At 39.3% G+C, this 15,376-nt stretch overlaps 1 protein-coding gene across 1 annotated transcript; it reads left to right on the top strand.

Annotated features, from left to right (window-relative positions):
• The first annotated feature begins 1,945 nt into the window (after positions 1-1,945).
• SIGLEC15 (sialic acid binding Ig like lectin 15) lies at positions 1,946-13,911 on the top strand. Its single transcript, XM_072606622.1, has 4 exons — positions 1,946-2,351; positions 9,117-9,476; positions 10,825-10,855; positions 13,830-13,911. The coding sequence occupies exons 1-4, from the start codon at positions 1,946-1,948 to the stop codon at positions 13,909-13,911; spliced, it is 879 nt and encodes a 292-aa protein (XP_072462723.1).
• Positions 13,912-15,376: the final 1,465 nt, after the last annotated feature.

The raw sequence follows: 15,376 nt of genomic DNA, 5'->3' as shown, positions 1-15,376 counted from the left end.
TGGCGGGTATGCTTGCCCCTCCCTATCCTACTGGAGTATATGTTAAAGAGTTATAACCTGCAAAGCCCATGCCTAATAAAGGAACACATTTGCAAGACGGGTTTCTGGGAGTGCAGGGAGAAGGCAAAAACTGCAGCTGTGAGAGGAAGGCCCATTTGCAACCTTGAGTTCATTAGCAACACAGCACTGGAGAGCATCCCCTTCTATTAGCTTGCTTTATATCCAGAAAAGTTCAGGTTCTGTTCCCATGAGAGAGAGGAGACCTCCACCAAAACCCTTCTCTGACATCATCAATGTCTACTCTAGAAGGCTTGGCCAAGGGAGATCAATCAAGCAAGCACTGGTTATTTCATATAAGGTAGACATGACCTCATGAAGTGGGAGACTGAATGGAACAAAGCTACATCTCACCTGTGCAGCAAATCAAAAGGGAAGGATTTCCACTTTATCTCTACACAATTCAACTCCTTTGTGACTCCATAAGTCTCATATAAAATGTAATCTTCTTCAGGGCAGTGGCCATTTCATTTTTGTCTTTGTATCTTCAGCAGCTAGCACGGTACCTGGCATAAATTAATTAGCTGCTCAATAAATGTTTGCTTCGTTGAAATGGGGGAAAAATAAAGCTCTGCTAATGGACTCAAACTAGAAAGGCTTTGAGTTTGGGCTGACTCAGGGGCTATTGGTCATCCAAGGACCAGTCTAAGGAGCTAAGTAGAATCAGACTCATTCACCTCCAGAAGGTCATCCACCAACTGAAGAACTGGAGTGGGGGTAGGGGTTAGAGTAGTGAATGAAAGAGAGGCAGGGTGATATAGTGGGTAAGAACCAGTCTCAGAGTCATGAAAGGCTTGGTTTAAGTCCTGACACTCACACATAGGAAAGTAATACTCTCTACGTGACACAGTCAACTCTCTAAGACTATCATTTTTGGAAGAATTTCCACATTACATTGATAGAGGGAATTTCCTCTGACAATGAAATCATGGGGCCCAACTCAATTTTTTAAATGATGAAATTGCTAAGAGTGTGTATATGCATGTATGTGTATTGTGTGAGCAGGAGGTTGCAATCTATATATGAAGAGGGGATTGATACCATGCTCACTGATGGAAAAAAAAAACCCACAGATGCTTGAAATACTGAAGATGAAGTAAGGGATGGGGAAACTGAGTCACAAGGAAATTCTATGAATTGCTCAACATTATGCATCAAGTCATAAGTCTAGGTAGTGTCCTGACTACCTACCTCTGCCCTTGCCTTACATGTAAGCAGAGTAGGCAGCTGCCTGTAGGGCATGATCCCAGGGAGGCTCTCCAGGTCTCCCATCCTGGCGAGGCACGCAAGCACACACACATACACATACACACACACATACACACACACACACACACACACACACACACAAGTTCCTACTTGAAAAGCTTTTAATAGGAAACAAAGCTTTGCCTTGGTCAATGAAGAGCCAGGTTTAAAGGGTCAATCTCCCTGAGAAGTGAGGGAAGAAGTAGAGATTCAAAGGACCTCAGTTCAAATCCTGTCTAGACCACTTTCCCCATTTGTCAAATTTTCACTTTAAAGTGGGAAGGAACTTTGGTAATCATCTGTTTCAGGGATTCTTAACCTTTTCTGGGTCATGATTTCTACCATTCACTCCATTTCTAAATTCTATGATCCCATGTCCAGGCCACACTGTGACTTATATTCTCCCTGACTGATGCTCAAGCCTTTCTCTGGAGCAGTTTGATGAGGGCAGAGAGGAAAGGAGAACAGAGTGTGTCTGGAAAAAAGGATGAGCAGAAAAAGGTATTTTTAGGCAATAGGCAAAAGTATAGGAAAGAGAGGCTTAGCACCTCGAATGCGAACCTCCCCATGAACAATTTAGTCTAGACAGTCATAACCTGCCCAGAAATTCTCTTTGAACCATGTTACTTTGAGGAAACTGATGTCAGTGTTTTATCTCTTAGGTGTCCCATCCCACAAATGGTCCATGCAAGTTCCATCAGATGTGACAGGGGAAGCTGGAGGGGGCGTTGCGCTGCTTTGCACCTTCACCCACCCCCACAAGTATTACAATGGTATGATCACAGTCATCTGGAGGATCCGGGAGCCCTACAATGGGAGCCAGGTCTTTCGCTGTGTGGTACATAGCTCCAGTGACCACTGCCAGACTGCTGTCAGCTACAAGGGCAAGTACAAACTGCTCGGCAACCCAAGACATAACAACATCTCCATCAAGGTTGACAACCTGAGCTGGGCTGATGACAACCGGTATTTCTGCCGGGTGGAATTTGCTGGAGACATCCATGACCGCTATGAGAGCAGGAATGGAATCTGGCTCCACGTGATTGGTGAGGCAAGCATTCAATTAACATGTCCTTACTGAGCTCTAGACATTCTGGGGATCAGCTCTTATTTGTGGTTGGGGGAGATGGTCTTAGACTTCAAGATGGAAAGGGTTTTATTATACAGTCCCATAATTCTTAACCTTTTTTTATGACATGAACTTCTTTGTCAGTGAACCTATGGGCTCCTGCCCAGAAGAATGTTTCAGAATATATAAAATAAAATATATAGTATTACAAAGGAAATCAACTAAATTGAAATTCACTTATCAAAATATTTGCCTTAAATTCACAGACCCATGTCAAGAACCCCAGACTTAGTCCAACCCCATTATTTTTCAGATGGTAGAACTGGGACACAAGAGATTGACTTGCCCAAAGCCATATAAGTATTTGTGCCAAACCCATAAGTCTTCTTTGATGGCAGTATCTCTTAGCCCAGTACCTTGCATGAAATAGGGTGCTTAATAAACATTGGTTGAATATTTAGGAGAAGATAAAAAGAGTTACTTGTCACTGACCTAGAGGAACTTATGTTTGAGGAGGGGTAGAGAACAAAATCAGGCAATTCAAAGCATGCTGGATTTAGGGTCAACGAACATCGGGGTCAAATACTAGCTCTTTTACTTCCTATCTGTGTGACTTGGGCAAGGCATTTAACTTCTCTGGTTTCAGTTTCATCATCCTTATAATGAGAGGGTTGTACTAGATGATCCCTAAAGTCCCTTCTAAATTTAAATCTCTGATTCCATGATCCTACAATCCTCATACAAAAAAGACATTTACTAAATTGTCAATACTAAGCGATACTATACTAAATACAATACTAAATACTAAATGATAGCATAGTGTAATAGAAACTAGCAATGGATTTGGAGTCAGAAAATATAGGTTCAAATCTGATATTTATTAGCTATGTGACTTTGTGAATGCCCCTTAATCTCTCTGAGCATCAGAAGTATAGAATTTCATGCTTGGAAGAGACCTCAAAGGACATCTAGTCCACTCATACCTATCCCTCCAAAGTCCCTCTATGGTAGTGGTGTCAAATAAATAGAAACTCTGGGCTGCATAATGAATTTAGAAAACTACAAATTAACATTATCTATGTCGTATTGTAGTTGTTAAATATTCCCCCATTACATTTTAATCTGTTGCAGTCACTTAAGAGCTTTGCAGGAGTTCTGAGGGCCACCTGGGGCCCCTGATGGAAGTCATCCCTGAAAATTGCTTGATGAGCTCCATGAAGAAGGAGCCTATTACTTCCCCAACTAGCCCAGTATAATTTTAGAGAGCTTTAAGTTAGAAAGTTGTTCCCTCCAGCAAGTTAAAATTTTCCTCTTTGGAATTTCTAACCTTTGTATCTATCACTGCTATTGATTTGGCTCTCCAGAAGCAAATGGGACAAGTTCAAATCCTCTTCCAGGAGACAGTCCATTAGCTCATCAAAAACTTGAACGCATTATAAGGTCCTCCGCGAATCTTTTTTTCCTCCAGACTAAATATCCCCTGTTCTTTCAATCAGTCACCAAATGGCATTAATTCAAGGCTCTTTGTCAAAGTGGTTACCTTTTGAACTCTCTAATTTATATATATTCTTCCTAAAAGAAGATGCCCAGAATTGACCAGAGCACAAGCATGTAGCAGGAGTATCATTTCCTCATTTTGATCTTCACACAACTGAAAATCTTAACAGTTTACTTGGGTGCTATATCATAATATTGACTCATACTCAGTTTCCAGGTCCCTAAGCACCAACTCCATCTCCCCACACCCTCTATTTCAGAATAACTTCTATCTATCCATGCCTCTCTTGCCTTGCATTTGTAAAGTGGATTTTTTCCCTATTAAACGTTATCTTATTCAATATGGTCCAGAGTTCTGACCTGTCAAGATCTTTTTGAATATTGAATATGTCATGCAGTGCAGTGGCATTAACTCTCCCTCTCAGATTGCCTCATCTACAGATTGCCTCATCTCATCCCTCATCCTCCAAATTATGGAAGCATGTCAGTGTTGAGGGCACCACTATCCTCCCAGCCTCCCAGACCCACAACCTAGGTGTCATCTATCATTTCTCACCCCTCATATCCAATTTGTTGCCAAGGTCTATCAATTTTACATGTATAACAATCTTTTCCCCTTTATCTCCTCTGACATGTTAGAATTTTCACCAGCCAACACAGCTAGCTATATCTACTACAAATTTATCTAATTCCAAGCAAGAACATTACTGCAGCAAAACAAACCTTGAGGGCAGCTAGATTGCCCAGGGGATAGAATGTTGGGTGTGAAGTCAGGAAGACATCTTCCCAAATTCAAATTTGGCCTCAGACACTTACTAGCTAGCTATGTGACCATGGGCAAGTCACTTAACTTTATTTGCCTCAGTCCCTCATCTATATAGTGAACTGGAGAAAGAAGTGAAAAAAACACTCCAGTATCTTTACCAAGAAAAACTCAAATGGGGGGGGGGGGGGGGTCATAAAGCGTTGAGCATGATTGAAACAGCTGAACAATTGACTTTATGATGATTCCAACAGCATCTGCTTCAAACCTTTTCTTCTCAAGTCTTTACCTCTTCCCCTCCTCTGAGCAAAGGACCTTAATTCATATCCTACTGAAGCTATTCACCCTGAACTCCTTCTCCCCTATTCTGTATCTCAATATCACTTGACATTGACCCCCTTCCCATCCTTTTCTCCTTTGCTCCAAACTCTAAGGAGATCTCTTGCCAAGGCAACCCCTGTACTTGTGCCCTTGATCCCAACCCCTCTTCCTTCTTCTGTTAGTTTCTCCCTATAATCATCCCTTCTTTTCTCTGATTTCCAGTCTCTACCAATATAGTGACTTCTTCTCTGCTACCTATAAATATGCCCAACTCTTCTTCAGTCTTAAAAACCCTTCACTTTGACCCTGTCATCCCCTCAAGATACAGTTGAATATCTTTCCTCCTTTTAACAGTCAAATTCTGAGGGGAAAAATTGTCTAGATTCTTGTCTCCCCTTCATTTCCTCCCCCTCACTTTTCAACACCCTTGCTATTTAGCTTCCCAACTCATGACTCAACCAAAAATGTTCTCTCAAAGGTTATCAGTGAGCCACTAATTGCTAAATCCAATTGCCTCTTCTTAGTTCTTATCCTTATTGAGCTCTCTGCAACACTGGGCACTATTGACCAACTCATCTTGAATACTCTCCTTCCTGGGTTTTTGTGAAGCTGCTAGTTCTAGTCCTACATGTTGGGCAGTCCTCACTCACTTTTGTTGGATCTTCATCCATGTCCTGTCACTTATGTGTGGTTGTATTGCAGGCCTCTCTACAAGGTCTCCTTCTCTTTCTCCTTTTCTTTCTCCTTTCTTCCTCTTCCCCTTCCTTTCTCTGACTCTTTCTCTCTGTCTCTCTCCCCCTCTATCTCTCTGTCTCTCTGTCTCTCTCTCTCCTCTCCCTCTCTTTCTCATTCCAAGAACAGAAGAATGAGTTAGACCCAGATTGTAGAGTACTAATATAAAGAAATTTTTTCAACAAACAAAAATGAACTACTAAGAGTTTCTAATTAGAGCAGGAATTTGATCAGAATAGGGCCATATGAAGATTACTCCAGTGGCCATGTAAAGGCTAGGCTGAAAGAAAGGAAAAGACTCCAGGAGAGAACTGTTAGAAGATTATTACTGTAAGAGGTAATGAAATAAGATTTGATTGGATGTTGTCCTTCATTCTCAAAAAGAAACAAAATGACATCATTTTGTTGGGGTACGCTATGTCCAGCTATGGCTGATTAGACAAATAAAAGCTTGGAAGGCTTTACCATAGGCCAGGCAAAAATAGCCCAAATGTTCAGAGTGCCAATCTGGAGTGCCAATATCTCTAGATTGGTGCATCTCACGTATCTTTTGAGCTACTACAATTCTTTCCACTGATACAAGATGGCAGACCCCGAACATAGGCTTCTTGACTCAAAGTACAATACTCTTCCTACCAAACTGTACTACCTTATGTTCACCTTAGTGAATCTGAGAGCCTGGAAGAGCCTGAAGTGCCTTCTGAACCATCAAAAATTCAGAACTTTCATCTTGCATATTTTATTATTTTCTAATTCACTGAAAAATTGATGATCCATGCTTAACATACAGAAACTAGGGAAAAGAACTTCAGAACTAGAAAGTCTCTTAGAGGTAATCTAATCCAACCCCCTTGCTTTACAGATCAGGAAACTGAGACTCCAGAGAAGTACAGTGGTTTTCCCATAATCATATGAAAATTAGACTTTGATATTTATAATGCATAACATATATCCAAACATATACACATAGACATGCCCACATGGATGGAGGATGTCAAATCTAGAATGAAGAAATCTAGATTGATATCCCTCTCCTTTTATACCTCCTCCTATTCCCAGTAGAATGATTAAATACAAATTGCCATACTTCATCTTTAGCTCCTAATTGATTGCATTTTTTAAATTATAATTTAAGTGGAAAACCACTTCTCAGGACTCTTATAGAGAAGACACATATACATTGGGGTTAGAATAAGTTAACTGTGAACCCGTAACAGGCATTCTGGTTGGCCTGGGTGAATACCACTGTAATACTGTTCAATACAACTGTTATGATGGTACTTACAAGAGTTTTTCATTTAGTCAATGAACTATAGCTTCCTGGGTCACCTTTTCATTGTTCTTTCTCTCACAATTTTTTTCAATATTTTATTTTCCCCCCAATTACATATTAAAAACAATTTTTAACATTAATTTAGCATTAAAGTTTTGAGTTTCAAATTCTATCTCTCTCTCCCCTCATACCCTGCACCCTTTGCTGAAATATAGGTCATATATGTGCAATCATGTAAAACATTTCCATGTTAGTCATTTTATGCAAGAAGGAAGGAAGGAAGGAAGGAAGGAAGGAAGGAAGGAAGGAAGGAAGGAAGGAAGGAAGGAAGGAAGGAAGGAAGGAAGGAAGGAAGGAAGAAAAAATGAAAAATAGTATGCTTCAGTCTATATTCAGACATCAGTTCTTTCTCTGGAGGCAGATGGCATTTTTCATCATGAGTCCTTTGGGATTTGTCTTAGATCATCGTATTGCTGAGACTAGCTAAGTCATTCACAGTTCTTCATCATACAATATCACTGTTACTATGTACAATGTTCTCCTGGTTCTGCTCACTTCACTTTGCATCAGTTCATGTAAGTTTTTCCAGGTTTTTCTGAAATCATCCTGCTTGTCTTTTCTTATTGCACAATAATATTCATTTACAATTATATACCACAACTTGTTCAGTCATTCTCCAATTGATGGGCATCCCCTCAATTTCCTGTTCTTGCTATAAGTAATTTTAATTCCTTTCCTTTTATCTCTTTGGAATACAGACCTAGTAATGGTATCACTGGATCAAAGGGTATGCATAGTTTTATAGCTCTGGGCATAGTTGCAATTTGCTCTCTAGAATGGTTGGATCAGTTCCCAATACCAAAAGATAATTAATGTCCTAGTTTTCTCACATCTACTCCAATACTTATTTTCCTTTTGGTCATATTGGTCAATTTGATAGGTGTGAAGTGGCAATTCAGAGTTGTTTTAATTTGCATTTCTCTTATCAATAGTGATTTAGAGCATTTTTTCACATGACTATAGTCACAAGACTGTAGGCAGCTTTGATTTCTTTGTCTGAAAACTGCCTATTCATATCCTCTGATCTTTTATCAATTGGGAAATGACTTGCATTCTTATAAATTTGAATCACTTCTCTATATATTTAAAAAGAGATACTTGCTGTAAAAAATTTTATCTCAGTTTTCTGTTTTCCTTCTAATTTTAGTTGCATTGGTTTTGTTTGTGCAAAAGGTTTTTATTTTATATAACCTCAAAATTATCCATGTTATATTTTATATCTCTTGTTTATGTCTTTATTTCTCTTGTTTGGTCTTAAATTCTTCCCTTATCCATAGACCTGGAAGGTAAACTATTCCATGCTCTCCTAATTTGCTTATGGTAAATTATGAACCCATTTTCTCATAACAATTCTTAAACTATAATAGCCTTGTGATCTAGTAGAAATCCATCTAAGCTCCCTTATTTGCTTCTCTCCTCATTTTTAACTAGGCCAGTTGCTCAATTCTCTCCCCATCCTCTTATCTTTCGTTAATTATTCCTATCTCTGACCCTCCTATCCCTTTACACACTGGGAGTATTATGTATCCCAAAGTTTTCCATTTTAAAATCTCTAATACACCCCTCCTTCAGCATCTAGACTAGTAAGTCAAGCTCAATACTTTTCTCTGCCCCAGGATTTTGGAGTAGTCACTGTCCAAGGAGTCCTACAAGAGTAGTGGAGGAAACAGGGGAAAGAAATGGAACAGTGCAAAGATACAGATTTGGGTCACTCCCTCCATCTCATGGGTCAAGAACTGTCACAGAGAATAAGTAGGAAGATCCAGATTATATCAGCATATGGAATTATTGAAAGTTAGAGCTGGAAGAGTGAACTAGATTTTCCTCCTGTTCTCTTAAAATTCTAAATTCCCTGATCTTAGAGATCACAGAGTCCAACCCCTTCACTTTTCAGATAAAGAAACTAAGATTCAGAGAGAGGAAGTGGTTTGTCCAATTTGTCCAAAATCACACTGCTAGTAACAGCTGGGATTTGAATCCAGGGTCCCCAATTCCACCACACTCTACCACACCATGCTGTCTCACTTCATGACCTACAGAGTGGGGAGCAGTGACCTAATTCCATGCCTGGTTTTACCTTGATGGCTTCCTCCCAGCTGCTCCCAGGATTGTCAACATCACTGTGCTACCAGGTCCTGACCACATTTTCAGTGCCAAATGCACCGCTGAAGGAGAGCCCCTGCCCTCCCTCACCTGGACTGGTCCCAGTGCGGGCAACAGTACGTCCACCTACAGCCAGAGTCATCAGATCACCAAAGAACTCCATGCCCTGGCCCAGGACGGCCGCTACACCTGCACAGCCACCAACATCCTAGGCCGGGCTGAAGGCAGCGTCTACTTCTATAAGTTCAGAGCAGTGGGTGACTCCTCAGTTCTTCTGACTCTTTTCATTACCCTGGGAATCAAACTCTTGCTGCTACTGGTGATTCTTGGGGCTGTAGTGTGCCAGAGCAAAGGTGGGTACCTCTTTAAGGTGTTCCCTAAAGTAAGAATTCAACAAGAATGTAGGAAGCACCTATTGTATGGGATGCACTGTGCTAGAATACAAAAACAAAGAAAAAAACTTTCTTTGCTTTCAGAGTTTACTACAATCCCATGATTCACTCTAAGGATTTACTTTAGTGGGCAACTAGGTGGCACCATAGTGCATAGAGTGCTGGGCCGGAAGTCAGGAATACATGTTCCTGAGTTCAAATCTGGCCCAAGACACTTACTAGCTGACCTTGGACAAGTCCCTTAATCCTGTTTGCTTCTGTTTCTTCACCTGTAAAATGAGCTGGAGAAGGAAATGGCAAATCATTCCATTATCTTTGCAAAAATCCCTCCCATGGGGTCTTCACAAATAGGACACAATTTAAACAACTCAATAACAACAACACTTAAATGACAATATAGTCATAGGACATTAATTTTTTTTCCCTTTCTCCCAGAAACTTAAATCCTTATTTAAAAATTTTCATTCATTTTACACTTTGGTGTAAATAAATGTAAGTCACTCTTACAGAGGCATAAAATGTTAGAGCTAAAGGAATTTTAGAGATTATCTAGTTCAATCCCATTTTTACAGACAAGTACAAAAAGTTTGCATTGTAAGACCTTAGTTTGTACCCTGGTTTGGCACTAACTAGCTGTATGAGGTATGGAAAACTGACTTCAACTCCTTGAGCCTTTCTATGTTTATCTCTAAAATGAAGGGATTAACCAGATAATCTCTAAGATCCTTCTAATGCAAACATTTCATAAACCTGTGAGAGTGACTTACATTCATTTAAACTGAAATGTAAAGGACTGATACCATATAGTTCATTACAGAAAAAAATTCCCCTCCCTGTTATTGTTGATGGCATCACTATTCTCCCAGTTGCCCATGCTAGCAAATTCATCCTGATTTCTTACTTTCATTTGTCCCACATCTTAAATTTCACATACAAATTTTGTTTTTTCTACTTTCTCAGAACATGATCTATAGCTAGTATCTATCACTACCTATCTATGATATATATGTTCATATAGTTGTATTTATATAATTTATTTTATATATTTATGTTTTATTTTATGTAACTATATATAATTTCTCTATAATTTAATATAATTATACATTATAGAAATTATTCTGATAATTTTTCATATACTGTATGTTACATGATATTGCATATTATCTAATATGTAATGTAACATTATATATAATTTCTCTTTTTATCACTCATAAAGCCACCACCCAAGTCCAAGCTCTAAGTCCCACCAAGAGGGGACTTGACTCATTGGAATATATGTTTACTGTATACTCTCTGTCTTCTCCTACAGTGCATTCAACTGCCCAAGAGACCCTGATGCGGTAAGCAAGTCATTCTCCACCTTCCTTATACTTTCTTAGCCTGTATATAGGACTCCCACCTTCTCCCAATAGTTCACTTTTACTTCCCGCATTCTGTTCCTGATTCTGATGGTCTCATATTCAAAGGCATTGCAGGGTTATTGGGACCTGTGCCCCAATCAGGCAGAATGTACAATGACATTTGGCCTTCCTCTCCTCTATTCAAATCCAACCTTTCATTCAAGACTCAGTTTAAGTTTCTCTGATCCTATAGCTTCCCTGGAGCAACAAAGCCAAGATGGGGCAAAGTGTGTAGGGGGCCCTCTGTGACCTTGCCAGCATGTCAGAGGAACGTTGACCACTGCTGTAAAAGAACAGTACCTTGAATAGAGCAAGTTATAAGAGAAAACTTATCCTTTTCCTGACAGCAATTATAGAACTTGCCACCTAATTTCATATTGACTTTGTGGGCTTGAAATCTCTGCTTACCACGTGGCTCCTACCTCTATCTCATCCCTCAGACTTTGGCATTCCCAAGAAACCCTTATTTCTTACTCAGGTTGGCTTGTGGTTTGTTCCTCCTTCTGGACCAAAGCCTTTATACCACCACTGTTCTTCTCCACTCCTCCCTCCACCTTAAACGAGGGTTTTACTTCAGACTTATAATTCCATTAACTACCTTAATTACTAGCATGTGTTAGCCCCTTGTGGAGATCTGATCATACCAACCCCACCAGCTAAAAGGGAGAATGTAGCAAGGACCAGGAAAGCCCTTGCCTTTTGCCATGAAGAAAAGCAAAACTCAGTGTACATATATAGATGAATACACATTATTCTGGGCTGACTTTGACATAGTCTAGTCCAATGGTTCAGGCTTATAATGGAAAAAAATGAGGCACACATAAACCCTCAAACAGTTAACAAAGGAAGTTTAGTTTAAAATATCATGGAAAGAGGGGGTATTCAATGAAGCATCAGTCCAAGTAGATGCAGCCTCTTTTGCCTCCATCCAGAAATGCCCCTGGTCAGAAGGGTATGGGACATCTGCCAATTCTAATGGGGCATTGACTTCTTCTGGCCTGGTCCTTTTATGCTGTCAAAGACTACAGAGCCTCATCAATACCTCAAGTCCTAGTCCAAACTCTAAATCAGTCAGCTGTCAAGAACAGTTTCCCTGTCTTTTAGGGAAAAACTACCCCATGAGATCCTAGTTCATGGCACTCATACCATAGATATCACTACCTATCAAGGGGGGGCAAAGCCAGCCCCAATTTAGAACTGAAAGAACTGGCATGCTTTAAAATGGCCCCTTGTCCTTCCCTGAGCCAACAAATCTGATGATATGGAATCTCATATGTGGGAGAAAAAAGGGGAATGTCAAGTCTTTCTAGGCTCCTGGTAGAAGCTACCCACATTATGTAATTGGGGTACATTTTCCATTAGGTAAAGATACCCCACTAGTCAGGACACAATGACAAGACAGCTTGACTTGTGCTATAGGGATAGTAAAGAATGAGGGGCAGGAGGAAGAGGCAGGTGCTGAGGGGTTGAGTTCTGCAAACAGCTTATACTGTGTCACCAGGGTTCCTGGAAGATCTTCCACTGGGCTCAGTAAAAGAACTCAGATAAACTTGCTGTACTGTCAGTAGATAGAGTGTTTGACTCTAGCCACTTCTGGAGCCAAGTTTTCTACAATACTGAGCAGAAACCTGCTACAAGGCTACAAATGCAACTTAGAATATAGCCACTTTTTAGAAATCTACTCAAACTGTTGCCCTAACTCCAAGGTTTCTGAAGCACCATGCTGAAAGTACCACAGGATAGGCAGTGATTGTAATCATCTGAGCCAACCAGTGCATGCAGAGAAGCTTGATGAGGAAGGAAGCCTTCAGAACTGTTAGGACACATGTACTAATTGTTAGAGGGATCACAGGGACAGAGAAGCATCCTGTGGTCAAAAGGGTGAAAAACAAATGCATCCAAGGGAATAAGGAAACCAGAAGTCAAGAAGAGTTTCTTGGGAAAAACAAAAGTTGAAAGGATGAAACAGAGATAGGAGTCAGGTTAGAAACATAGACTTCAACCTTCCCAAGTTTGTGGAGAATCAAAAGACAGTCAAGAAAAAGGTTGTTGGTGAATGATGATTTGTCCGATGAAACTCACCAACCTCAGTATCCCTGATTGACTGGGGTGGTGAACAACTTTTTCTTCACTCCTCCACACACACACACACACACACACACACACACACACACACACACATCATTTTTATTGGCTCAATGAATTAAATTTGACAAATAGTGCATGCATATATACACACGTGCGTACACATACACATGCAAACATGTGCGTACACATGCACATATGCACATATGTGCAGGTACACGTATATGTACATGTATACATATGTGTATGTATGTACAAATGTGTGTACATGTACATGCACACATACACACATGCACAGGGTATCTCAAAATTTTTAGCAGTTTGAAGCTTTGATAGCTTAAAATTGTGCTAAGAATTTTGGGATGCCTATACACATGCACACACACACACACACACACACACACACATGCACGCACACACCCTGTGTTAGGTACAGAGTATGTTTGTAAAAGAAATGGAGTTTCATGAAGGAAAGACAGGGTCCTTGCCCTTCAGGAAGTTATATTCTGAGGAGAGACAAGATTCACATGTGGAAAACTTTGAGAAAACAATGCAAGACAGGGAAGGCTTCACGGAAGATGCACCTTCTAAGTTGGACCTTGAAGAAAAGGAAAGACTTGGTAGCTTGCGTGGAGTCAGGTTCTGTCAGATCCTGAATCCCTGCCCTTCTCACCCTGAATGCTGTAATGACTGCACTATAGTTCAATTTGAAACAAAAGTGTGAAGTTATTTAGTTTCCTATTTCTTAGTTGGACCACTCTTTTTCTATCTGCTTGCTGCCCCACCTCTTGTTCTTGTCACCATGTTGTTAATATTCTCTTGTCAATAGGCCACAGGTTCAGGAATCCAATTATGAAAATTTGAACCATGGCAACAACCGGCCCCTATCAGTGACTGCTGCCACACAATAAGGAAAAGCTATAATGCTACAACTTCTGAAAGATGAATCGGCCATGTGGGCAAATAACTCACTTCCTCCTTTCCTTGGATATCAGGGAAAGAACCCAGTAACTCCAGAATTCAGCAACACACAGCCCAGGGAAACAGTCTAGTCATCTCAACCGTTACTTGGCTGTCCTCCACTCTTAGATCCCCCACACAAACTTGGGGATTTACAGGGAAACTGGAACAGTATATAACAGTGGGTGTATGAAATACAATCTTGCTACCTAGACCAAGGAGAGACAAAGCAGAGAAAGAAAATGATAGACCAATATTCCTAATGACTATTGATATATAAATATTAAATTAAACAGTAGCAAGAATACAAAACAACATCTAATATGTTGGGATTATTATTATATGCTATGATCAGAATTTATAACAAAAATACAAGTTGGTGAAATATAAAGAAAACTATAAACATAATAGAGTATATTAAGAAAAAATAATTAAATCACATAATTATATAAACAGGTAATAAAAAAATTTTTTTTAACCAAATTAAGCATTCGTTTCTATTAAAAACACTGAAAAAAAAGAAACAAGGAGAACTTTCCTTATGAAAAGCATTACCTATTAAAAACTAAGAACAAACATTATATTATTGAGTATAAACTAGAGAACTTTCCAACAAAACCAGGGCAAAGCAAGGATGTTCACTATCACTGCTAATATTTTATATGTTGTTAGAAATGCTAGCACTAGCAATAAGGCAATAAATAATTGAATGAATAAGTACAGCCAAAGAAGAAACCATATTAGATAGATAGTACAGTGCTTGGAGTCAAGAAGACCAGAGTTCAAATTCAACCTCAGACACTTACTAGCTCTGTTACCTTGAGCAAGTCACATAACTTCAATCTGCCTCAGTTTCCTCATCTGTAAAATGGAGATAACAGCACCTACCTCTCAGATTTGCTGTGAGGATCAAATGAGAAAATATTTATAAAAACAATTAGTAATAATGCCTGGCACATAGTCAGTGCCATATAAATGCTAGTGATCATCATTATTACTTTTTGCAGATGATATGATAGTTTATTTAGAGAACTACAGAGGTAAACTAAAATTTAACTAAAACAATAATTTCAACTGAATTACAGGATATAAAATAAATCCACCCAAATCACTAGCATTTCTGTATCTATCAACAAAACCCAGTATACTACCATAATACCAACAAAATCCAGCAGGAAAAGAAATTCCATTTAAAATAACTAAAAAATGTGTAAAATACTCAGGAATCTCCTACCAAGATACACAGGAACTATGTGAATACAATTACAACATACTCTTTACAGAAAAATAAGATCTAAATGATTGGAGAATTATTAATTATTCATGGGTTAGCCAAGATAATAATAATATGCTAACTATAAAAATTATTCACTTATAGAATTCCCTAGTAATAAGACTGCCAAAGAATTACCTTAT

This window comes from Notamacropus eugenii, chromosome 4, assembly GCF_028372415.1.
Source record: "Notamacropus eugenii isolate mMacEug1 chromosome 4, mMacEug1.pri_v2, whole genome shotgun sequence".
Lineage (NCBI taxonomy): Eukaryota > Metazoa > Chordata > Mammalia > Diprotodontia > Macropodidae > Notamacropus > Notamacropus eugenii.
The sequence above is the reverse complement of the archived record's forward strand: the minus strand, read 5'-3'. Positions and strand labels throughout refer to the sequence as shown.